This window comes from Bombus terrestris, chromosome 14 (genome assembly GCF_910591885.1).
Source record: "Bombus terrestris chromosome 14, iyBomTerr1.2, whole genome shotgun sequence".
Classification (NCBI taxonomy): domain Eukaryota; kingdom Metazoa; phylum Arthropoda; class Insecta; order Hymenoptera; family Apidae; genus Bombus; species Bombus terrestris.
The window spans coordinates 5,197,607-5,224,952 of NC_063282.1; the positions used below are offsets into that span (position 1 = coordinate 5,197,607).

The following is a 27,346-nucleotide window of genomic DNA, read 5'->3' on the forward strand; positions in this document are numbered from 1 at the left end:
TCCTGATAAAAAGCGTAAAAAATGTTTCTGTTTTCCCTCCGCCCATTAATCTGTTATCTGGCTCACCTCATAACGAGCTTTACAATCCAACGTTACTTCGAAAATATCGCACAATTCCTATATTTCATTTCAAAAAATCGAATTAATCGCTAATTCATAGGATAAGTGACAATTGCTATCTGTTACATATCTATAACCACACGATTTGTACAATTTTCTGTTAAAAGAAATGTACTAACTACAACACGATGCTACCAAAGAAAAGTTATTACAAGAGATCTTATCTTAATTGATCATTAATTCGCAAGACAAATAACAATGGTTAACTATTCTATATATTAAGCATTCCTAACCACGAATTGAATTACCACATTGTTTGTACATTTTCTTATTAAAGGAAGCAAACTATGCAATTAAAAGAAAAAGTCTCAACATACAGACTAGAAAAATCAAGTAAAAAAACAATGGGATTACATCATGGCCGAACAACCATAAACACACGTGACAACTGCGATAGATCTGGCCGGCGTCTTTCGCGTAAGTAATTGCGGTTTCACGACACGCAGACCCGATTTTTGCGGTAGATCGGTGTGAACCGACAAAACCGATCGGCGAGGTGTCCCTCGTCCGCGCTTCTCACTTTTAAAGACAGAGAGATAAGAAAACGCAGGTAAAATCGGCCACGGGTCGAAGCACCGTGCCACTTCCGAGGGGTTAATTACATTCTTGCGAGCCCCGCACGAACGAGTGAAACCGCATTTTGCTTCCTCGATTGCACTTTAGCAGACCACAGTGCAATAAACGGTAGCGTTGCGGGAACACGCCGACCGGAGACCTTTAAAGCGCCTTACACCATCTTTTCGCGTATGTATTCCGGGAAAATTCTTTCCAACTTCAACGAAGCTACGTATCAAGTAATATCGGTGCGTCGTCGGGCTGGATCGCTTGACTTCACCGGTTAACTTCAAAGGGTCAACGGTTATTTGATTACAGTTTACTCGAGTATTTTGTGGCAGTTCGGTGTTCTTGCAACTGGAAATTGAAAAGGATTGGTCAGATTATAGGATGTTGAAACGACATGGGAGAAATTTAAGTACTTCATTGAACTGTAAAAGCTGTATACAAGACACATAGATAGTAATTTGATAGCTGATTTTCTTTAGAAGATGTAATAGTAGAATCATAAAGAATTTTCAAAATATGTAAAAGTTATCAAACTATTACTGTAATCTATTATGATACATTATTCTAGCTAGAACTACCATTGCTTTTTAAATTGGAGTACCTACCTACGGATGACGAATCTAAATTTCTAGACTTGAATTTACTAGAAACACTTTGAAGAATTTTCAAGATATACAAAGATCATCAAACTATTATCATGATTTTAAACAATTTAAAAGGACAACCAGTGATTTTCAAATTGAAGCAAGGAGGAATATCTGAAGAGAACTCGTCCAAACCAAAACCCTATCAATTATCATTACCAGACAACTTGTATGTCTAGTAATAATGTTTGGCGTCTGTGTAGAAGATAGATATCTGACCAAAGATACAATTCTACAAAGTTCCTGGTGGGTTGAATCTTGCAATGGATATCAGAGGTAACAGCTTCCTACCTTGGTAGAGTAGAGACAGGTGGGGGGTCACCGAACAAAGTTCAAAAGAGAGTAAAAGAGACGACGGGGGAGAAAAGGAGGAGGTTGAAGGTGGCGGTGGTACGAAGGAACAAAATCCCGAGGGTGGGGCAAACGATCCACGATGCGGGAGAGTCCCACCCCCACCTGCTCCCGCGATCACAGGCTCCGCCTCCAGAAAGCCGCGTGACGTCACACAGACACTTGTTACGCCTTGCTGATACACTGGGTTGGATCTTGTAACCTGGAGAAGTAACTCTTTTCAACCCCTATAAGCGACTTTTGTCCAAGTTTCAAGCTACAAAAATAAAGATTTTTTATTATTCTGTTCGTTTTCGTCACTTGGGATTTATACAACTCTACGATATATTGAAATACGTGTTAGAAATGCAACTCACTAATTTAGAAAAGCCACTTTTTTCCTATGATTAATTATCATCAGTTTTTAATGTATTCCCCAATTTATAAATATCAAAATATGTACTCTATTACTTCGTTTACTTTCGCCATTGAGGTTTTATAGGATTCTGTTTAATCTGGAAACATCAGAATAAAGGTTAGGTGGAAAGCAAGCCATGATGAAAAACATTTGAATTTCCCTCGCTTCTCAGAAAATTGCATAACTTTCCTGATAGTGCATGCGGATATTATCCTGTTATATACTAGGAATTATTAGAATCCCCGACTATTTGATTACCAATTATTTCAGAAAAGGAACGTTTAAAGCCATTCAGCAAGATTATGAAATCGCGGGTGTTGAAAGCTTGGCCCGCTTTGAAAAAGAACACGATAACACACGGAGTTTTGATGATACTTCCTCCTTATCGGTGTTACAACTAGCCAAAAGATTATGTAGAGAAGTGACTAATTAGCATGAATTAGTTCGACCACGTCAAATATTACATCAACGACATCTATATATTTTAAATATATTGGTACTACGTGATTGGTCGAATTGGTCGATCAGTTGCAAAATCGGGCACACTAGCATATGCAAATATATTTATAAATGGATACAATTATAGATAGCAACTACGATGACACATGGGATTTTCCGTAAATTCGCTGTAGCCATGAAACAGGTTGGATTTACCTTTCACGATATCGAAATGACCTTCAATGTATCTTTTTCTCCTATACAGCTGATTAATATACTGTATCTCTGGATTTTTACACATACTGAGGTACCTAAAAGTGAGCGAAGGGATACTGTTTTCAATTCTTTATGATTCAATTTTACTTCAAACTAACCTAATTACTGCATTGTTAAACTGAATGTGGATACCGTAGATACTAGTAATGCTTAATATTCTATGATCATACCTAAAAGGTTTATGCGAAAGGTTAAAGAAAACAAATGATCACTTTGTAACGCCATCTTAACGTGCACTTTACGATTTAACTTCATTTCGAGCTAACCTAAAGCTCACAGTGATAACATTTACTATGTAATATTCAGCACTCCTTTATATTAAATGATTTCTGTAATTTTTCTCTCAAAGCCACTTACTTGTGCTGACTAAATTGTACCAACGCCACTAACGCTTTCGAGAATCGCAAGCAGTTCCTATCGAACAGCCTATAGATCGAAATGCTATTTCCTTAGTGCGTGGCGCCACTTAACCTAATTTGCACGCCCTTATTCAATTTGATTAAATATACAAAATTAAATACACATACTACGTTTAGCAATTACATTGAATAACTTTATGTGTACATATATTAAAAAGTTATGGTGTTTTTAAATTTACCTTGGAATATACCATTATTCATGTCATCTTACAACGAGAGAAAGTAAATCATTTGTTCCTAGAGAATCGAGCACATTAAGCATATTAAGATACTGAGTACATTAAAACTATTTGATCAATCGATCACTAATTGATTTGATCATTTGCTATGACTAACACAATTTCCCAATAGTCGAACAATGCAACATATTCGCCGAAAACTGGTGAAAAACTCTTCGCGTGAGAGAATAGACTGCGTATAAATAAGCCGAGAAATATGAAAACGCGAACACTGGCCAGAAAACGAGTGCACTCGATCAGAGGGCGGGCGATCTAACAGTGGGGATATGGAAGAGAGGAGGCGCGGCGGGAGGATGATGTCGACGGTGGGGAGCTTTGGAATTGCAAGGCTTAGGCCGTCCCGGGCCGCTTACGCGGAACACGCGGCTGAAGCCGCGCCGCCGGCATTACGTCGCGCACCGTCGACCGCGACTGACGTTCCTGTAATTGTGTTTCATTTGCAACCTCTATTTCGATGTACTGTGTTTTCTCGAATCTACAAACGAGCCTCGTCAACAATCGTGTCTGCGCACAGTATCGAATCTTTCTCGCGAAACAAAAGTGAAAGCTTCTCATTTAAGCTGTCATTAGACCAACTGGTGTCAGAGGTTCGGAAACCTCGGCGTACCTCGCGTCCAGCAACCTGTAGGAGCCTCCAATCCGGGTAAAAACGTGTTACATCATCAATAAGTGATCGTATAGTTTAATAATAAATCCTTGATAGATCGTGCATCGATCTCTGTAGTGACACCTCGCGGACTAAAAGTGCAATAGAGGGGAGAAACAGTTTCTGATTGGAGGTGTTACGTTGTTATTCGATAAATATTGTCATGGCGTTGGCGGGAAACGAGTAAGTTTAAGAGCTGTCGTTATGGAACTCGGAGAAATTTCGAGAACGCCGACAATACTTCGTACGTGTTATAAGATACGATGAATGTGTCGGTAAGTATCCTGGATATCCATCGTGTGGACCAGAAGCGGAGAAGCAGCTGCTGGAGGAGGAGTTACTGGTAGCAGCCAGGAAGTAGATAGCAGGCTCCGGTGGAGTGTATAGATCGAGGAGGCAAGTGAAGTCACGACGTCTTGCCCGGAGGGTGCGTGCTTGGGCGACGAGGGGCGGCTACTGGCCGATGGGATGCATCTACCGGTGGGTTCCGTGGGCTGCGGGGAGAATTACGCCACCGTTGGATCCCACGAAGGCGCCGGCCCGTGCGGCCCCTCACTGGCGCCTCTCCAGGGGGTGAACACCAGGTACCAGCAGGCCGACGACGCCGACGCCGGGGGAGGAGGTGGCGAGATGAGCGAGGGTGCCGCCGTCGGCGAGCTGTGGTGGACCGAGAGACTCGTCGGCGAGGCACAGGCTGAACACCCTGGCGAATTAGTTCGAACAGGTTTGTAATATTTCTAACATTGAAATTAGTCTGTCTTTAATCGTTTATAGAAACTTTGTAAATTTATTACGATATATCTCTAGTGACTCAAGTAATTTGTTTGTGAGGATATATGGATGGATATGAATATTCATATTGTTTGTAAACTAGAATTACTAGGTTAATAAAATTGTCTGGTTCGTTTGTATAGATATACATTAATTTGCAATGTGTTTTTGAAGAGTTAAATGATTTGTTTGTAAAGTATATGGATAAAGGTTTCTGTTGTTCCTTCCTTTCTGCACTTTCGAGTCCTTTGCGGTACAAGTTTTATAGTTTACTCGGTGAAAGTTCTAATCTTAATATGGCTTCCAAGAAACGATCATTGATTGGTTAAAAAGTTTGACGTTGTCTTCTATTCGAAGGAGCGGGAAAACAGTACACGTAACGGAAATTTTATTGCGAAACTTTTCGTTGAATTTTCGGGCACGGATAGTTTTATTGCAAAATTTTCTATATGCAGTTGGTGAAATATCAGGTTAGTAAAAAAATTATAATGTTTCTATGTAGATTCTTAGTCATATTAATCATATTTTAGAAGAAGACAAGAATAATGTTTGTACAAGTATACAGTTAAATATGGCGACCGAGAATAGAGTTAGATAAATTAAATTTAAGAACGTAAAAATCTTTATATAATTGTAAAATATCATTTTTCCCAAATATTAATTTAGAATATTTATTAAAAATGTACATAAAGTAATACTTCTTACAAAAATTTAATTGCATCCGAAGGAACAGAACCAATTCTATTCCGCCTGTTTCTACAGCAAGGACACTAATTGCTTTTATAATTTTTTGCAGGATCACCGTATTTTCTATGTAGTCAACTGCCAACTCACTGGCGGTCCAACAAGACGCTTCCGGTGGCGTTCAAAGTTGTCGCCCTGGGCGAAGTCGTCGATGGAACTCTAGTGACAGTGCGAGCGGGTAACGATGAGAACTGTTGCGCCGAACTAAGGAATTCCACTACCTTGATGAAGAACCAAGTCGCCAAGTTCAATGACTTGAGGTTCGTCGGGAGAAGCGGCAGGGGTGAGTCTCTTAAACAATTTTCTTGGTTCTCATCCTTTTTTTCAAATACATACATGAGACATAACCTAACCTTTATCACGCCATTAGATTTCATAGTGACATAAAAATGAAATTAATATCTCATATCTCTAAATGTAAACTGCTGATATTATAATGTTATACCTGAAATATCTAAACTAAAATCTTATATGTGTAAATGTAAACATTTTTTAAGCTTCTACGTTAAAAAACACAATGGTTAGATTTGAAGATATAGATCAATGATTGAAGATAAATGATCAAAGCTCGAAGCAACTGATTAAACGAGCCAATAGAGAGAGTTAGTTTTGAGGTTTCGAGTGTCATCGTCAGTGGCAGTTTGCTTTGTAAGTCGTTGAAAAAGCAGCCAGTAAATTATCTGCACGAGAGAGGCATGTACCGTGATTTCGAACCCCCTAAAAGCACGGTTATTGTAATCATCATCGTCATCAACTGGCCTCAACCCCGCTTGATTCGTCTCTCGCTTTTAAACCCTCCGCATCCGCGAGTTCCCTCGCATCCCGCTGCCCCCAGAGTCATTACTCGATGTCCGCCGGTAGCCCCGACCTAGCATCCGAAACAACTGGCCGTTAATCAGAAATCATCGTCCGTCGGCCAGAGAGAAAGAGGCTAAGTCTCGAAAATCAAGCAAATCCGATCAATGTTCCTACCTTGTTTCTGTAAAACACAAATATCAATTTCTTTATTTTTTAGTTTTAAGTTTATTTATATTACTAATTTACATTACGCTTAGTTTCTGTAGTTAATATGCTTCAAAAGTTAATCGCAAATCTTTCTGAAACGGATGTATGGGTTTATGATGCAAAAGTTTCTATTTCAAAAGCAATATTAAGAAAGATTGTAATTAATATTATACAGTTATATGGCAATATTTATTTGCCGTACTGTTTTCTTTTACTTGTCAGACCTTTACACCTAACATTACTTCAGATTCCTTTAAGTATCGTTTTTGTACAAAGTGAAAAACCTACCCGGAAACTTTTCCACATAACTTTAGATATCTAATGTATTTTCTAATCATATAGTAGATTTATTATAAAATTTTTATATACATATTTCGTAAGCATAAAGAGCATTCCTTAAGAAGCGTTACAGTATCAATCGAAGCGTTGTTAACATTAAAAAAGTAAAACTAAAGCTTTCGATGCAATCTACTCGGTTAATAATTTTATCTTCGGATCTCTTTTCTGAAAAGCGCCTCGATTAAGACAGACAGAAACGAATAGTCTGAGAGTTAATTAGAAATGTTAAATATCTTCTTCACCGTTTGCCCTTTACGTTAGTTAATTCGCTGTTCGGAAAACCGCAGTTGTTAAACTGCTTTAAAAGGTATAGATTAAGCTTCAATGCGGAAATTAAATCGTGTCAGCCGCGAACAAAGTTACACGTATCACGGGAACCGAGCTTTTAATAAATGATTGTCGAACGAATTGATCGTCCGGTAGCTTTTTAAATAATCCGTTTTTACGCCGATTAAGTCGCAGATTTCAGGGACGCGCGTGTACGTAGATCGAGCGACGATTATCTACGGGCCAGCAGGTAAACTCATCGGGTTCTACAAATGCATTTTGCACCCCACGCACCGTACGATGCATTTATGAATTAACGAGCCGGACTGCTCGCGCTCGAGCTGTACGCCCGTCGATAGCATCATCTATGTTTCATTCGATTTCATCATGAAGTGCAGGGTCAGCGAGGTTCCATCCACCTCCTGACACCGGACACGCTATCCCCGAAATCAATTAGCGAAAGGGACACGTCCCTCGCCGGAATCCTTCGATCCCTTTGTCTAGTTTTTGGTATTTTTTTTTCACTATCTCTCCTCGATAATCCGTAATACTCAATTTCGACGATTGACCAAACCACCCTCGTACCGGCCGCGACCGGCCAGTCTACCTACCCTCCTATCATCGAGGTTTTGTTTCCGCGACTTATTAATTTGATTGAATCCTACCGCACCGCTCCGATCTCCCCTCTCGATATTGCCGATTCGTCCAAGAAATTCGACGGAAAATTCGGAAGCGTCGAGCTTGAAATTTTCTCGTACATGAATATTAAGAATTCATCAAACCGAACCAAACGTGACCACCGTGGTCTGGTCAGACTAGATCGACTAATAATATATTCTAACAACAAAACGAGGTAACTACAACAAATCTTATCTAAAAGAAACATGAAATATACAAGATTAACGTTGTTGAAAGAGTTAAAGGAAGCAAGAGACTAGTAAGATGTTCGCAATTATCACCTTCCGTGAAGGCACGATATTTCTTCAGCGGATCGTAAACGAAAAGAAAGAGAGGTGGCTGGTAGCGCCGGATCAAAGAGAGGGGCTACAGAGGTTGAAACAGGCGTTCCATCATCGTCGGGACCGAGGCAGCCCCGTGCCTATAATTAGTAATATACCGCAGTCTATATCGACACGGCTGAAATTACCACCGATAGTAATTATTTGACAATTGCAGAGACATCCTGTTGCGAGACTCGGGACCTTCGTCCCCGTTCCACCGAACCCTTCGCTTTTCCATCCCAGCTCCTGGCTCTCCCACTTGGAGAGAGAGTGGCTACCTAGCCCTACGCGAGAGAGACCTCGTCCCTCTGCTCTCCCTTCCTCCTCCCTCCACCTCGGTGCCACGAGTATTAACGGACGGTTTCGAGTGGTTTCGGATGGTTGTGTGGGCGGTTTGGGATGGCGTTCATCTCATCCTCGGCACCGTTGGAAACGCACCGACACATCGAAGCGAGCCGGAGTCGCGCTGGATAACCGGCGATGTGGTGCACGTTATATAGGTGGCACATACGCGTGGCCCGGTTTTGTCTGTCGGTCTGTCCGTCCGTCGTTCGCGAATGCACAGCCTGGGTGTCCTGTCTCTGCAGATGACCGTTCCCATCATCGAGTATTAACCGCAGGTCCGGCCATCGGTGGGGGAAATCGGCCGTGCGGCATTATTAGCCCCAAATGCGATGGACTCGGACGATGGAGGGAAAGGGGCATTCGGGTGTCGTGCGCGGATTCCCTTCCTATCATCGCTTACGATATCGCTTCGGTCAGCTTCCGATACTTTTCACGCTTTTTTTTCACCCTTTTATGTTCAACCCTCTTTTACTTTCTTATAATGACATCCTTTTGCAACCATCTGGATTCTGTAAATTATACATTGAAATTAAATGGCGTTCTTCGAGCGCAAGGCGTATCCTTGAATACAAAATCGTAGGAACGTCGAAACTTTCTGTAGCGTCCAGCATAACAGCGAGCGCTTTACTGTCTAGACAAAGTTGCTACATTTACAACCGTCGAAAAAATTGTATTTCCTGTCCGATCCATCAACGACGAACGTTGTCATGCAGGCCGCGGTAAGAGCGAAAAGACAGACGTAACGGCGCGCGAATGCGATCGATGCGGCTAATCGATTTTAAAGCGAAAGCCAGAAAGAGGAACCGCGACACGCGCGATTTTTGGTGTTCTGAAACGAGCCACTTTGCGCTGGACCGAAACGATGACGATAACAAGGATGCAATGACGGGCGCGAGAGCGACAGCATCGCGGGCTCAGGGGCTGCAATGGGGGCAAAAGGGGTGGAGGGTGAGCGGCTGCACGCGGGGGAGAGGGCATGCTATAACTAGGATATAACGCCGTGCCTCTCTGCAGTCAGTTGCAGCTCCCGGGGGTGGCGGGGTTGGGGGTGTTTGATGCCGGTTATCATGTTGACAGACACAGCGAGGTGGACCAGGGTGCACCAAGGGGAGACAATTACAAATCGTTGACGTTTACGCCAACACAAACGACTATATGTCCGCGACACGTTAGATATCCTCTCTTTAACGCAAACGAAGGGCCTTCTTCGTATATTCTCGGGTGTTTGTCGAATTTCATGCCCCAGATTTTCTTCCAGTTCCATTTAGATGTCGATGGTTTGGTAGATCGCAGAATTCTTTTCTTGAAACCTCGAATTTCTACGGAAAGAAAACGTTGATGTTAAGTCATGTTCTTAATTTTTTTACGGGAGAGTAGGTCTAAATTTCAATACGTTGTATGTCGATCCATCGCATGTCTTAAAAATTATCTCCTTACTTTTCATCAATATCAAAAGATTGAAAAATATCAACAGTTACAGGTACCTTTGATCATGACAGCCGTGTCTCATTCCAGTATCAATGAAATTTCCAAATATTTTATATAACATACATGATATTACACGTGAACATTGGCTGTATTAATTGTTCAAATACGTTCGCGAGCCACTGTTTATCGTATTAAAATTTATATTTTTAGTGATAAAAGTAACATTAAAATCGGAAAATCAACCAATAATGGGCTTCTTCTCTTATCACCTTTATTTTTTATCCCAGACTGAATGAATTGCAACAAGACGATCAACACCTCCATCCTATAAAGGCAATCTATTTTTAAGTGGACCGTGCCGACACAAAGTAACTCGAGAAGAACCACGGCTATAATCCAGTTGACTTTAGCATCCGAAAGAGACAAGGGGTTGTTTCGTTGGAACAGGCAGCGAATTACCAAATGCATATTAGCGTGCGATGGGCCGTTTAAGAAAGTGTAGTCAATCTCTGCGACGGACGTTTATGGAGAGGGAATTAATATACCGGACCTTCAACTTCGAGACCTTCGTCGGTGATATATGCACACCGGTGCTCCACCCCCGGAACGTCCTTTTCTCTCCCGCTTTAGAGTCTGCGCGCTCTAAGAAACTCGCGGTCTCTCGAAACCTAATGGACGTGGATGTAATTGCGGTACGAAATCGTAAAGTATTTAGATCGAGATTCGCTCGTGGCACCACTGACCACAGAATATAGGTCTGTCGCGAATTTGTTTGCAACTCGATAGGTAATAAATTCCTCTTCTAACTAGAAATGTTATTACTTCTTATTACAGAGTGTATATTATACAAAATTTAATTCGTTAGAATATGAGAAATATTATTCGAACGTTTCAGTAAATTTACATTTCGATCGATAATAGATTGTTCTTCTAACCAGGCATCTTTTATAGAATACAAAAGGATTCATTCAATATCTTCTTATCTTTAAGATTTCTTTAACTGTGAAATTCGGTTGGTGATAAATTTCTCTTCTAGATAGATATTTTATTGCTTCTTTTATATAAAGAATCATTCTCTTCTATTGAAAATATCCTGTCTGCCATTTCGAAACCGAGGTTTTATTACTTTCCTTGTGTCATCTTTACTTTGCTCCATTCAATTAAAAATATTTAGCAACAGCCTGTAAAACATAATTTCACTTAAAAGGTAAAAAGGGGAACTTTAAGCATTTCGACATACACCGTTAAAAATCTTGGGGCAGTTATTATATTTGCACCTAAACTGGACAGGATCCTAGCTATATATGTAATAACAATATATCTTTACGAAGGAGTAGTGTTTAACTTGATACTTTACTTTAACTAAGGGAGGTACATATACATATCGTTCTTTTATCATATTCGATTTTTCTGTTTTAGGAAAAAGTTTCAGCATCACAATTACTGTATCAACGACACCACCCCAAGTGGCCACGTATACGAGAGCCATCAAGGTGACCGTCGATGGACCCAGAGAACCGCGCTCCAAAACGAGTGAGTAGATCAAACACTTTCCATTCTCTGGTAGGCCGTGGATCGCGAGATCTATCCGCGGCCACCGGCTGCTACTATCCGTGGATTCCCTGAAAATGTACCGATAATTCAACGAAAGTCCCTATACGCGGTAATGGGAAGTCATTACCGAGCAGATGGTGCGCGATGATGCAGTGGTCGACGTGCGTACCGCGCGTATGCGTGTTTTGGGTTAGCTATTCACCAAGCTGTACTACATAGACAATGCTTTTACCAGCACACTGCCGCGTGAAAAGTAATCCACTTACCGTAATATACTATGAAAACCTCGAAAAATATCCGTTAATTATCGATGCTTGACCATGCTTAATAACGGTGTCGTATGATGCGTATTTGCGATACCGGCTTGATATACAAATAACTGAAACCATCGTTCAATACGCTGTATTCATAGCCTTTTTAGAATTTGGAAAGAAAAAGGGCTAGCTTGATATTTTTCCAGATGTCCTTTATGAAACTTGTCTTAATCGAGCGAAGATTAATTCACGAGTTGATGCATTTTCGTTTAGTCTGAGGGAATGCAGGGAACATTGGTAGGTTTTAAGAAACACTATGAAATCCTCCAAAGGAAAATCATGTGCCTCTTTAAGTTTGAAAATTAGTGGGAAATCTTTTCAGATATTCTACAGATATAAAAAATTACGTTAATCGAGCGAACATTAATTGAAAAGTTCCTGATGCGTTTCTCTTACTTTGACATCTGCAGAGCAGAGAAACGTGTACGTACACATATTGAATATTCGGAAACCACGGAGACAACTGGAAAGGTGAAAAACAGGAAGACAATGATTATTCCTGCAATTATTTGAAAATAATTTCGTTGAATCTGGAAATATTCAAACTTCAGCAGTTTTTGATTATCCATTATCGGTTTCACATAATGGTTCCACAAAATGTAAATTTATTTCCATAAATATTTTTCGATGATGCTCTCGTCGACGGGCGGAGAGAGAGAGAGAAAGAGAGAGAGAGAAATTCAAAAAATACAGAACGATTGTTCCAGCTTAAGCGAGTGCCACCAATTTCAGGCTTCCATCCGTAGAAAAAAATGCCTGTTATTTCGATATCAGATTAATAGCCGCTGCGGAGTCGACCACGAATACGGCAGCTTTTTGCGGACGTTTCGCATTTGTTGTATAAAGTATTGATAGGCGTAGGACGATGCGTGCCCGTCGGTCTCGCAGATTTTTTTTTCACCGCTGTTGTTTTTCGAAATGGTCCAGCGTGATTGATTTTTCTAACGTTTTTATAGCTCGTTCACGTTCTGCCGGGCAATCGATATAACACTAAGCGTCGAAATCTATAATACTCGTGGAATTTTCTACAGAGGCATACAATTTTCACAATCACAAGTTATTTAGGATTTGACTTTCATCAGATTCGAAAACAGGATAGAATTTTCAACTATTTATCCGTTAATATATAAAAACTGACAGTTTTCTGTACGCGCTCGACATGTTTGATCGCATGTATTTCGGTCGGGAAAAGTCAAAACAAGCAAATTGATGTTTTTTTTTCGTTGTTTTAACGAGTAACCTATGGAAATCAACGGAATATCAAAAAATCATTTATGGTAGCAAAAAATGTAAATTATACGTAGATATTCGAGCTTAATTTCTCAAATAGATTCTATCATAGATAATCTGTTTAATTTTTAAGACCAATTAGACAGTTTAATATACGAGCGATTGTCAACTTTTTTCTCTAGTCTTTATAAATCCAAGCTTCTTCAGTTTAAGAAGATAATCGACTTCTATGGCAAACAAACTGCTTCGATATCAGAAATCGTTCGCCGAAGAGTAAAACAATTAAATACCTGCTTAAAGATCATCGATTTCTGCTGGAGCTTTTAGAGATCCAAGTGGATAATTGGACAAGACAGAAACAATTTGACAATTCTGAAACCATCAATCTCTTCTTTAGTTCTCAGAGATCCGAGCTTCCTCGGCTGAAGCGCTTAATCGACTGTTTGAATAGCATCATCCAGAGAACAGACAGACGCGCGACGCGTGAAAACTATTCCAGACGGCAATCGCCGGTCGGACTCCGTGGCGGATGAAAGGAATCGGCTTCGAGACAGGACACGCATCACGACATATTGCATACACGAGTTTTGGGCAGCGATGGCGTGGCTCCTCCTGGCCCTGGCACGCACCAGGGACAATCTATGTAACAACCAGCGTACGAGCGCCGTCGGGCAAAACAACCGGCGCTTTCATTGTCCTCGCAACGATGCGAAGCGCGCCGCTCCGCAGACACCTGCCGGCTATCATTATTGCGTGGATAATCGTGAGCTTTTTGTTATCGAAAATCACCACCCCTGCCCGCCCCGTTTTTCGGCTTTGGTCCCTCTTTTTCCCGTCTCGCCTCGACCGGCTGTTTCGCTGGTAATCGTGCAATTTCTGTAATTCGCCGGCCCGTCAGCGCGTGTAAATACTGCAAACGCGGCTACCGTGGCCTGGAACGACACGTAACCGGATTAACGGACTTCCAAGGCTGCGACAGCCTGACCAGAACCGTTTGAACGCATTAGGAACTTTGAGAAAGGAAGTTGGCAAGAATTTTACCACCGTACTCGCTTAGGAGAAGATTACAAATTTCCTCTTGTTCAACCTAGGCAATTTCTTAATGTGTACGTTATTTTCAAAGAAATTACGAACGACGAACTGTGACAGCTTCATTCTAACAATCGCTCAGTTCTAAGAGTAATAATTCTTGTAAATCTGGAGTAAGGAAAGCAAATAGTCGTTAGATACACAACCTTCGTATCTTCCCTAACAATTTCTATTCGAGTATCGATGCTTAGAGCTGTATTACTCTCCTATCGATATACCATACAGGCTGATAGTAAGAGAACTTACGTCGATGACAATGTAAAGTATCATTAGACTAGTTTCTCATTCTGATTCCTCGCCGACTGTGGAAAACGTTCAACCAATTTCTCGATCATGCCTGGAAACGAAAACGAATGGAAAAGGTAGCCATGAATCGGGTGGAACGACCGGAGAAAAGGGAACGAAACAAAGTGGCTACCGGGTAGCCGTCACCGTGGCCGAAAATCATCGAAACGTTCCCGGCAAAACAATATCGATGGATCGGCCGCTGTCAGTCAAAGGTTGAAATTGAATTTGCTTGTCCAGTAATTGCTCCGCGTTTGGAATTTCGATTAGACAGGAATACACGACGCGTTCGTCTCTCTCGAAATCATTTTCCCTTGCCCTCGTAAAAAACCCTTTCCAGAAACATACACGTTCGTTCCAAGCTTAAGTGTTGCAAGCGTGATTCAAAATATCAAAAAATCCATTTGAATTTTTAAACAACTAGACTAAAACGCGGTTGCAGCGGTGTATTACAGCTTATAAATATCAAAATCGGTACGATCATGGATTGGAAAAGCACGTCTCGGGGAGATGGTGAATTTTAGAGCGAATCGGAAGCAGGTTCATCCAGATGGATCGAGAGAAATCGCGCGTTATCGAACGATATTACTCCCAGTAGCCGTCCATTGAAACTATACAGAGATCGCAATTGAAAGATATTACCGGATGATTGGAAAGAATCCTTAGATCGAGATACTGGATCACTTGTCTCGATGAATTCCTTGTTTGTATCCACCGATTCGTCCAAGTATCGTCGTTGTTTGTATCTACCAATTCATTGACAGTAGGTTAGAATTCTAAAGCGCAAAAAGAACTGAAAATCATCATTAAAGTACAGTTAGCTTAGAAACAGTTTGATGATACCTATCCGTAGTGGATCAGCGATAAATGGTGTGTTTCGATGTTCATTCGCGAATCATCAAGGTCCTACTCGATAAGCTTTGCATCTTTTCTAACAATACCTTTCCAAATCGATTCTTACATTTACATTATTGCCGTGTCAATTTATCATAAAGCTTGCTAGTACGGAAATATAAATCGTACAAAGTACTGTCAGATCAGGTAAATAACGAAATTATTTCAAGTAACGGGGCTCGACTGCTCCGAGCTGATTGGCATCATTGAAGAGCAGAACCTTGCTTTGTCCTTCTTTCTGAGAAAGGAATATTTTTACCATAAATTTTCACGAAGGAGAAAAATCTAGCAAATAGAGAGAGAGAAGGAGAGAGAGAGGAGTATCTTCTTACAAGAATGAAAAGAAAAAAAAAGGAAATATTCGATTTCTGTAGAGTCTAGAGTCTAGGCTGACCTGTTTCCTATATCATCGAGGAATAGGAATTTTCTTTATCGTTCCTTCCAAGAAGAGGTCCTTTTCTGCGATAAATTTTTACGAAGGAGGAAAATCTAGCAAATAGAGAGAAAAATAGTTTTGTACGAAAGCAAAGCGGAAAAAAGAGGAAAGATTCGTGTAAAATTCTCGAAATGCTGGCAGACCACGACGTGAAGGAGGACGTAAGACGAGCGGAGGGAGGGGCCCGTTATTAGAGAGGAGGAAAAAGCCGCGCTATTTCCGTCCTCTGGGGCTGCCACACTTTGATTAGATAAGCCCACCACTCGTGCTGCGGAGATTGGAATTATTGTTCTCTCTCCCTCTCTCTCTCTCTCTGTCTCTCTGCTTCACCATGTTCAACGAACAGGCGAAGGGGCAATCGGTGAAGGTGTTATATCACGATCGTTCTTGTTTATTGTAATTAACCGCCTTTCCGCTTCTAGATTCGGATAGCAGGTACGTTTTCAGATATCCCGAACAGGCACGACGCGATAGCGAAGTCAGGCCTTGATGATCTAACATTCGAAGAGATCCTTGGTGCTCTGATGTTGGATCGGTCGAAGAACAATCCTCGTTCAGGTGTGTTAGATCCCCTTACGTAGTTGTGAAAAGCGTGAAACTAATTAAATACCGTGGCTCGTGTATCAGCTCACTTCTTTCGTCTTTGTTTAGTATATTCGACGATCCTGATTCTAGTCGTTTCATTTTCTTCACTATTGTTGACAGACATAGAAATCCGAAGAAAAGTTGTGGAAATTTAATATTTATAAAACTTATCGTCGTAGCAAGTCGCTTCTTTGGCTCTTGATATATTCTACGATCGTTACGCTCCTTTCTTCATTCTTCTTTAATAGAAACATTATTTAATAGAAACATCGAAGAAAGCAAAAGAGATTGTAAGAAAAGAATCTTGAGAAAAGTAGTTATGAGAACTTGAGCAAATACATATTGTCGCATCAAGACACTTCTTCCTGTAATATATTCGATAATCATATTCTCGATTTTATTTCTTTTTAATAGAAACATCAAACATTAGAAGACACAGCGAGAAATCGAAAAGAATCTCTTAGAGAAGAGTTCAGAGGGAAAATCTCTTGAAAGGTGTAATTGAAACCTCTGCTTCGTAGAAAGGACGAAAGCGCGCTGCCTTGCTCTCCTCCGTCGCAATCCGTGATCCATTCTGAATTATCCGCCGCCGTGCTACATCCCATTCTACTTTGCTCCTCTTGAATGGAAACACCTCGGCGAGCCATCCAAAAAGAGTGTCGGCCGGTACGTTTGGAGCATTACGAGCGTCCGGTACGTGAGAAGTCGTGGGATCCGGTCGAGGAGCTGAACACAGAGCTCCCTTGTTTCTCCTGGCCCGGCGATCGTGGTAGTCGGTAGCGAGGAATAATCTTGTAGGCATCGGTTGGCGCACCGGAGCTGACCATCTGGGCTCACCGACAATTTCGTGCAGTTTGCGGTCGAACTTTATTTGTCGTTCGCCCTCGTGGCCGAAGTTTCTCTCTCCCTCTCACAGCCGACCGTGTTTTCTTTCCTCTTTCAACTACTATTCTCGTCTTCCTTTTCGTTCCTTCTCTCACTGGAAGAATAACAATTTGCGCCTCGCGAGCTCCCATTCTGGGCTTCCTCTTCTGATTCCGAGAGGAAAGGGGAACGTGCTCTACATCTCTCGATCAACGCCGATCCTCTGCAACCGTGTGCTCTTCGAGCGAAAAGTGGAACGAGAAGATCTTTTTTCAAGGAAACGTAAAGGGGAAAAATTATCCAGAGCTTCCTATAACGATCGATATTTCGCGAATAAAATGCCAGAGGTTATATAGCCTAGTGATTTTGCCACTGAATGTCCTGTTCAGTGATTACGTAAGCACTCGAGCCTATGCACGTGGCGCATAATGTGCATCGCCGTATAACGATACACACGGACTGCGTGCATATTGCAATCCGCCCCAATAGAGAATCGCCATGTTCGCTGTGTATACTATGCAGGCAACGCGATACTTGGCTCTGCCAGAGCTCCATCAATTCACCGGCGGTGGTTGGAATGTGCGAGGAATGCTATTGAAGTCGATCGAGACGCGAGCCACTCGAATTTCTTAATTATCCCTCTCTATTGGGCTAATTGCACAAACATATGTGTTCCTTGTCCCTCTTCGTCCAGGATGCTGAACATCCCTGCTTTGAATAGCAAGATTATCCAATCTTCCTTGCGTCTTTGCGCGCTTCTTCATATCTCTCGATGTTTACACTTTGAATCGTTAATTCAAAGTATCGTACCTGATTCTATTGGCATCGTATTTTTATATTTCAATCATTCTCTCATTTCACTCAAAAGGAAGAATTTGCATAAATGCTCGTTGATGCACGTGAAATGCGCAGTCAAACATTATATTTTTAATTGGAGAAATTACCATATGAGTGTTTACTAATTAGTTTAGTTATGGCGAGTTTATAAGAATGACCAGTTCTCCGGTTTAAAGTTTCTTGGAACGTAGCTGTTACAGTTTTCCTTCTAGTAATTTATATATTAACAAATACTTGAAATAGAGCAGAAAATGCTTTTAACTTTTCACATTTCATAAATAGTACATAAATTCATATTTCCTGAAACTTCACGATAATTTTTCAAATTACATCTTCTTAACATTGAATATATGTGACTCATAGCAGATTTTAGGGAACAACAATTCATATGTACCAACCCAAAATGTCTTAATCTTACAATTAGAAAAATTTGCAAGTTTGGATCGAAAAAGACTGAAAGAATGCAATAAGATTATAATTGCCTTCGGTTTCGTTTAGAATATAAATAAATTCATTGACGCATAAAACTCTAAAATTGGAGTAGAACTGGAGAGAAACGTGTTATTTATCTTTCAGGGCAGACACACATTCCTGGATTGGCGCGAGTTCCCGCATTGTCCCGAGTTCCTGGACTGGCACGAGGGACCTTTCCCGACGCACCAAGCCCGTTCACTCCCTACCTACGGGAACCAGAGCCGTACAGGAGGAATAAGCATCACGTCGGCAACAACGTCACCGCGAATTCGGTTAGTGGTGCCTGTACCAACCCCAACAACACCGATCCGACCGCATCGCCTGCTTCCAGTACACACCTCGGGGCTAATAGTGGCTCCTCGGCTCATCAAGATTGCTACAAGCACAGTCCTCAGCATGGTGGTGAGTCTCACACCTTTCACTATAGCTTTCCTGCCTCTTTGTCGACTTTAACGCTGTAACAGCAGGCTAATTTCCAACATATAGCGTTGTTCATAAGTTTTAGGACGTCTATGTGATGTTACGTTTATTGGAAGATTCTGATAGATTTTACTTTATTTGGTATCTTATATCGCAAGATGCGAATTTTGCATATATGTGTATATTACATACATGGAATTTGACTGCATAATGCGAATAAAATGACAAATTTCTGTTAAAATAATTGGAAAATAGAAGCGGTGAGAAATTTATACTTGGTGCTTCGATATAGCTGGTATAGCTCGATATAGCGTAACTTTCAGGTCAATAATTAATAAAGTATGGTTTAGGTCGTGTCTGTTGGACAATTTAATATCCCAAAATATTTGAAGTGGGAAGGTAGAGCTAATAAATAAGTAAAGAGATACACAATATCGTGCACTAGGAATTAACACACACCTGACGCTAGTGTAACACAGTGTTAAGCTTTGAACGGTCGTGAATTTCACGAATCATTCTGGCATTCTGGTAATAATTTGTTTTCTAAATTATGATTAGTTTAATCGAGATACAGATGTGAGACAGTTTTCTCCGATTTTTCGATACGGTAGATTACAAATATAGACGAAACGGATCAGTTAGAAACAGAATATCCAAGCTACGTGGCTAATTAATTATCAGAGCTACTTGCACGATTGTAGTAATATTTTTAATGAGATCTTACGAGTCACGTAAAACTCTTTTCAGCCATGCAACGAAATTCGTTAACTTGTGACTTGTGAATTTTCTTCAGTTTTCTTTCGCATTTTTTAGATTCTAACGCTAGTTCGATCGAGTAAGTGCGAGAAGATAGAGGTCGTGTCTTCCGGTCTGTTTGCTCCTTTCGTTTCGATAGCGGATACTCTTCGGGCATCATCATCTTTCGCTTACGACCAGCATCCTCGTGGCTCGTGGAGCGACTCGAAACTACGCACAAACCCCACCCAACCCCTTCTCCTCTATCAAAATGGGGAGGAGGAGAGGCGATGGCGAGGGATCAAGAGGAGGGGAGGTCTGCCGTTTCGCGAGGTAATAGTTTCATACCTCGTTCCGGCTCTGCACCCTCTAATTCAACGTAATAACGACCTGTTCAACCTGCCGTTTCCATCTCTTCTCTCGCTGATCTCCGCCACGATTCACCGTTGGATCTCTCTACCACGAGGCAAAAGTGTCCTGTCCTCGCATTGTTACATTCTCGTTGTGCTCGGTAAACAGATTTATCCACCGTTTGATTCGTTTTCTCATCATTTACCATGAATCATAGCCTCTAGATGGAAAAAATTCTCGAAAATTTCTGGCAATGGTTTAAATTGATCTGACAAGGTTAACTTTTTAAGAAATATTTCGAGGCCAGTGAAGGTATCGAAAGAGTCGATAATTCAAGATGCAAAAAGGCGGGAAACTCGGCAGCCAGTTTATTTCTGCATGGCTCGTCTCGCATCAGCGGTCTCGACCTGATCAAAGTTAAGTAGACGCGCCCCTAGCTGGCAAGACCTCTTTGAAGCTACGTTGCGGTTTCTCTTTGCCCTAATCTCCTCCTCCTCTTCGACCTCCGCTACCTTCTCCGTCGATCGTGCTACCTTCCGGGCCAACTTTGCTGCACCCGTGTCACCTTCCTGGATCGGCCACCATTGTAATTACCTCATCTGGGGAAGCGAACTTTCCCTCGCCATTCTTCTTTGGTTCATGGAAGACAGTGGTTTGCATCTTTTCTTTAACCCACCGTTTGTGACCAAACCATGTTATATGAAGATTACAGAGGAAGTACAGGATAGATCGCATTTCCTATCTTTCGCAGGGAAACGGTTTTGAGATTTAGCACTTTGTCAATTAATATCATATTATCGGACTTGTTTCTGTGTTTAGTTCTGACACGAAACATGTATTTTTTCATACTCTTAACAATTTTACAAACTTTACTCGTAATATTACAATATCGAGACTACCGAATCTGACTAGAAAAATTTGATAGAATTAAAGGAACTCTTCGAAAAAGAATCCTTCGTTGAAAAATAAGACTATGTGCTACGACTTTTCTTTGCCAATGCTTTACAAGCAATAAAATCACGAAGAAGTTACTTTGGCGATCCCTTAAAGGATTTGGAAAATAGTTTATTTTTCGAGTCACGATCGAGATCGTTCGCCCGTAATATAAGTATTTTCACGCCTATCACATGAATGGAAATCTCAGGCGAAATGCTTGCTTTACCAGTCACTCATTCATCTCTCTTCTCTTGCTCTTCTCTTCCTTCACGCCTAATGAGCAGATGCAAGGGCCGGCACACGTACGAATGAGCTCAGAGTGCGAAATGAGCGTCGGTGGATGCAATTTTCTTCCTCCTCCTCATCGTCTCCTTCCATCGTAGCCGAGTCTCTCTGTTCTTCGGTGTTTTCGAGGCAGGCCACCGATTCAGTGATCCCCACTGAATTTACAGTCGGTACAACCTACAAGACAGGCCCGTGCACTCACGTACGACTCACGTGCACGTCTGCGTAATACCAGGGATCGATCGAGAAGCGATCGATCGATCGAGAGCTGGATCCATGTTGTTTTTGCCGTTCGCTGCTGGCACGAACTCCTCCTTTTGTTTCGGGCTCGGTTCGCTTGCGATGCCAGACGTTGTTGAATCGAACCTCTATTCCTCCCTCTTGCTCCCCATCTTCTTCGTAATCTTCTTCTTCTTCGCCATTTCGTCTCTCTTTCTGCACCGCCACCGGTCTCTCCTTCGCGTGATTGCTCTCTAAATCTCACCTACATGATCACTGTCGATCGTGACTCGGCCGGCCACGTTTACGGACTATGAATCAAACTGCCGTGCCTGACTCGACGAGGAACTTTCAGCGCTATTAGTAGACTGCGTGTATTTATGCAAATTTAAATTTCTATGAACGCAGTTAAAGAGCCAGGGCCCAGGGAAAGATTTGTCCCATCCACTGAATATTACAAAGAGGATAACACTTTGGATATTTCGCATACTTTTGCAAGTATTGTGCGCGTCCCATCCATGTTTGCGCATTTAAACTTTCTATAAATCAAAACACGCATTCTAGCTATTAGGTTAGATAAAATTTCTGTATTTGTTTTCGACAAACGAGTAACATGCTAGTACATACTTTCTACTGTATGAAGTATCACAACGAGATGCAAACTATTTGTGGCTAGGAAGATTGTGGCCATTAGGATGGCACAAGGACAAGAGACTTGTATCATTGTCTACAACTATTGGAACACCTGTTGGTTTCATAGAAAATATGATAATTCGTATGAATTATCATAGATTACCACCGCAGACAAGCGATTAATCGGTGAAATTTTTGTATGCAAGGTAACGATTCAGAATATAAAGAAAAAGTTTTCGGCGATCGTTTGCAAGGATTATAGGAAAATAATGGATTAACAATAGTATATTGACGACTATAATAATTCGATTGGAACTTCACTGACAAGATTTTAGATAAATTAAGTAGGTAATTGAAAGGAATGGAATCATTTATGTTTTTACCACTAAAATCATGACAGTTGTTTCTCATCACAGTGTTAATTAAATTCCAGAATATAACACATACGATATGGGCATAAAAATTTCCTATGATAAGTATTGGAATACTTTCAAGAGCCAGTGTACCAATCAGAGTAACATTCCGTTCGCCAACCTTCTTTCCAATCTCGAACACAGTACACGTTTCTATTCGTCATAAACACACCAGAAACAAGCTCATACAGCAACAATCTTGGCTAGAAGGTTTCTGCAGGTGAAGAAAAAAGGGAAGCGAGCGTTATTCCTGTCTCTTATAATATAACCGTGTCCGTTTCTCGTCTTCTTCCCTGGAGTCTCATCTCGAGTCGTGATCGGGGTAATAAGGCTCCGCCAGTGGCAAGCGGGCCGAGTACCTGAAGAGCTGGTGCAGAGAATCGAAGGAAGAAGGTTGCAAGTCCTCTTGGCTGTTGGTCGAAACGAGAGGGGCGAGAAGAGAAAATAAAGAGGACAGGAGAGACAAAGATGCTGTTGACGTAGTAGGGGTAAGGATGCTGATTATGGGGTGTCAAACAATCACGCTGATTGTATATTCTCCGCTGACTTCTTCTGTCTGCCTCGACGTTTACTCGTAGTCGCAACCCGAAAGCGCTGGATCTGTCTTGCTTGCTCGCTCGGCTGCTTTCTTCGAGACGTCGCGTTGTAGAAAACGTAGGAACGGGCAACAGCAAGGAATTATGTTAAATTATGTTAGACGATGTCTTCTACCGTTTAGTGTCGAAACTAGTCAAGATTCTTTTGAGGCAAGATGCATAAAAAAGGAGAGGAACAGTTTGTCGTCGCATCAAGTTATTTCAAGAGTGCAAGTGTCATTTTTGCAAGTTTCTTAATTTTACGATACGATAGATAATTAACTTTCGGATTTTTATTTCATTCGATAACTAAACAGAAGAGTTTCAGAATGAAATGATTGGAAAAAATGGTTGGAGTAATCTGATAGATTGCAACATATTGAAAATATATTAGGTGATAAATCTACGATATTCTGCAAGGGACAAATAGCATTGGTTTAGTTGTTACGTTGATTTAACATAATTAATTCAGCCCTCGCGATTAATGCCAATAATATTTCCTAAATATTCCAGAAGGTGACAGAAACGTGTATTTAAATTACTAACGATTAGATGCAGAGATAGTTTCGCTGTAGAATTTATCAGACAGGAAACGTCACTCGCGATATTTTACATTTGTGGCTTTTATTTTCTTCAAAAACGCAACTCATATCCGGAAACTTCGATTATAAAGATTGCATAAATATATTTGTGTATCTATTTACCAGTAATTGGATAGAAAAGTTGAAGAAGCGAAGGGGAAACGAAGGAGGCAAAGATTTTCGAATCTCGCGATTCCCACGTGCCTCCACTCGTGCCAGAGAACACGGCTACCTCTCTGCTCGTTTCTCTGCCTTTTTCTCCACCTACTGATGATTGTCGTGTTTCTTACTCGTGAACGAAGATTTTGTCCGACGGGGCTTAATGGAAGGCTAGTGCGTGCTTGTACGGAATCATTATTCCTCCTTGGGATGGTTGGGAATTTTAGTTAAACGGTACTCTGCTGCTATAATAAGATAGAGAGAAAGAGAAGGAAGAGAGGCCTTTGTCGTTTAATGTCAAGCTGCGGCCGGATTCGCATAGAATTTCATCTGGAAAGTCAGTTGCCATTCTCTCGAACGCGGTACTTCTTTTTAATTCTCGCGGCTGGTATCACGTGTGGTTGATTAAATTTCTTCGTCACGTCGGCGCCTTCGAAGCGTCTGAGGTCTGCCGGGGGAAAGGGTTACCTTTCTTAAAGGGGTACGAGGGAGAGAAGTTGCCAGGCAATTAGGAAAGTGTCACACACACTCCTTTCGCGAGTCTCCCTCGCAACACGCCAACCCCTATCATGCTCTATCAGCAGGTTATTAACGTACAAGCTTAAACTTGCCGCGGGAACTCTAAAGGATCCGTGACACATTAGGAAACGTGCAATCAACACCCTCTTTAAGTACATCATTAACTATGAAAGTCGGCTTGCTCTTATTTTCATAATGATTCAAGAAAATATCGACGTCCTTGGTCTTATTTCTCAGAAAACATGTTTCCTGGTATATACAAATTTGTGGAGATTTTAATGCATCAAGCATTCTTGGCTTCATTTTCTTCGCTTTTTAGAGACGAATTTTTCTTTCAACATTAATATAATCGCTTTTACGTATTGTGCACAGACATTCGTAAAGTTAGGACCTTTTTAGCTGTAATTAATATTGAAATATGGTGGTTCGTTGAAGATACTGGGTTCTGGGTTCCATTAGGTGAACTGCGTGAGAAAAATTATAGCAACCCAATAATCTTCTAGAAGTTACCTTGACACATATCGTACCATTAGCCTCGTAAGAGTTGAAAAAGTTCCTTCGTATACTTTGCACATATTTGTGGGAATTTTAACGCTCCTTTCGCTTACTATAAGTCAGGACGCGTGTAGGTAAGGAAACTTGGTCGCAAACGAGGCTTCGATGCTCACCGAAATGACGAACGCGACCGCAGAACTTAATTAAACTCGTAAATCCGTCGCCACCGTCGTCCCAGACAGCCACGACCGTTGTTGCGCCTTGCTACTTATTTCCCTGCTCGCAGTCGACCAATCGCTGAACTCTATTTTGAATTCATGTAAACGCACCCTTCGTACGTTGCAACAGGACATCACAATTTCTGAATGGAATCCTCCCTTTCGTTAAGAAAAAATGATCCCTAGAATGTGAAGTTTCAACGGGTTTCTTTCCCAAGTATCAAGCAGCTTTGGGGAAAGATTCAAGTACTTTTCGGTTTTCAGTGTCTCACAAAAGCTATTTCAACGCTTAGCATAGAAAACTTTGTACATATATTACAGAGTTTAACTTGAAACCTGAAACTGAAACGTGAAAATGTGTACAGGTTGCAAGACATTCACAGCAAGCATACGGTTAGTAAAGAATTAGCATATAATACGAATACTACTTTTAAACGCAGTATTATTATGATTATTGCTAAGGATGGTCTCACTGAATATGTGGCTCGTTAATACAGCGAATAATCGAATACTTGTTCAAATGCTTCAGCGATCTTTACAAAGTACGTGCTGGCGATAAATATTTTAAAACCTCTACGTACATCTTCGAATTGGTTTCAAATTTCACCGATACACAACCATAGTAGTCGTGCCTTATTACAGTGCTAATGAAATTTTTTAATGTTTTACGTAATACACGTAATATATGTTCGTAAGAGCTTTCTATAAGTGTTGATATACATTCGCGAGCCATTATAAGTACATTCGGGATCATGGAAGGAGAACTGGACGAGATCCTCGGCTTCCGCAAAATGGAATTTCAGAAATCCCTGGGCTGCGGTGCTCGGTGAACTTTATCGCCTGTCGGTTTATCGCGTATCCTGGTGACACGACATCCTTCGTGTCCGTCCAATCAGGCGCGTACTTGGCGGACGACTCAAGGAAACCCGTGGTGACCGCTAGACCAAGACCGCGATAATAACCGGGACGAATGGAACGTTTCGTTTCCATGTATTCCCCCTTTCAAATGCTCAGGATCCAACCGAGGTGCTTTCCGGAGATAGCCGGAAGTAGGTTTCTCGTTGCCTCATGATTTGATCGCGTTTGATCGCTCCATTCAATAGATAAACATCCAGTAGACGATAAACTGACTCAAATAAGCGACAGAGCGTAATCACTTTTTACTATTTGATGTCTCTATTTTGTCTTTATTATCTAAGATCCTCGTTGTTCAAGATCGGAAGATCACGTTTTCTACTTTTCTTTCCTTTTTCTTATTCTCTGTTAGAGAGAGTTGCTACAATTTATTTGATTGTGCAGGGAGAGAGAGAGAGAGTTGAAAATCTAGGATGAGATAGACGAGTTTTGGCACGAGGGCTACTCTTGGGAGGAGGGTGGATTGAATCGAACCCTTCGCCCCGAACGCATCCACGCTTTTCCCACGACGCTCTCTGCTCGTTCGACGTACGCTGTCCCCGGCTGCTTACCACTGAAAAATTCGTTTGTGGCTATTTTAAGAATGTAGCTGATTTCTAGGGACGTTTAGTGAAAATAGAATTTTTGTAAAAGAAGAAATATCAGAAAATATACGGATATTACGTATGAATATGGATATGTACGAAAGATAAGAAGAATTTGTGTTTCACAGCTCAAGAAAATTCAGCTCTGGAAGGCTCAAGTTTTACAGCAAAATTATTGCGGCACGCCATCGTTTTAATCCACTGTTAAACTATTAAATCGATAGAAAAGATAACTTCCAAGAAACAATATTCTCTAAATAATGGCACGCTTTGTAAACGAATTGCGAAAGTCAGCGTGGATAAAAATTTCTGAAGTGGATCGATTGGCTGGCTGATGGATGAACTGGCCGAAAATCGAGGCGTCCGGCAATCATCAGGATACTCGTTCGAATCGATCTGAGAGATGATCGAGGGACAATCTCGTGCAAATCGATCGAGGTCGATCCGCCGGCTCGAAACGTAGAAAGAATTGAGCCGGACGAGCGAAGCGAGAAAGCAGTTCACGATCCAGAGGATCCCGCTTCCCGAGATCGTCATCCTACCGAAACATCGGAGCAAAAACTCTCGAAAATCTTGGATATAAAAAGACGGCTAGGCTTGTTGCAATAATAAGCGCTTAGTCGACTGAAGAAACGGAAAACTGCACTTCCGACCACGTTCATCTCGCGTTTTACCATTAACAGTCATTTATTTGGAACAGTTTCTTTCATCATGAGATAAAAAGCATCGAGACTGTTCCAGGATTATCTCAT

The 27,346-nt window shown here is 41.3% G+C and overlaps 1 protein-coding gene and 1 long non-coding RNA gene across 5 annotated transcripts in view; one reads left to right on the top strand and one right to left on the bottom strand.

Annotated features, from left to right (window-relative positions):
• Window positions 1-280: 280 nt before the first annotated feature.
• On the bottom strand, window positions 281-3,653 carry LOC110119862. Of its 3 annotated transcripts, none has more exons than XR_007226321.1 (4): window positions 3,389-3,653; window positions 2,036-2,173; window positions 1,620-1,935; window positions 281-1,032 (listed from the first exon to the last, which is right to left on the bottom strand). It is a non-coding gene; the product is annotated as an uncharacterized LOC110119862 (long non-coding RNA). The 3 variants fall into 3 exon arrangements; XR_007226322.1 differs by lacking the exon at window positions 3,389-3,653 and adding an exon at window positions 2,731-3,354; XR_002308381.2 differs by lacking the exon at window positions 3,389-3,653 and adding an exon at window positions 2,335-2,461.
• Window positions 3,654-3,782: 129 nt separating this feature from the next.
• The window catches only part of LOC100644268 (protein lozenge), a 39,226-nt gene continuing 15,662 nt past the window's right edge, over window positions 3,783-27,346 (top strand). The window contains exons 1-5 of one of the 2 annotated variants that reach the window (XM_048411952.1): window positions 3,783-4,818; window positions 5,662-5,892; window positions 11,414-11,527; window positions 16,244-16,354; window positions 18,659-18,958. In XM_048411952.1, coding sequence (XP_048267909.1) covers window positions 4,563-4,818; window positions 5,662-5,892; window positions 11,414-11,527; window positions 16,244-16,354; window positions 18,659-18,958 — 1,012 coding nt within the window. In that variant the 5' untranslated portion in view covers window positions 3,783-4,562. The remainder of the gene's footprint in view (window positions 4,819-5,661; window positions 5,893-11,413; window positions 11,528-16,243; window positions 16,355-18,658; window positions 18,959-27,346) is intronic. The other variant, XM_003400549.4, reaches the window with a different exon arrangement.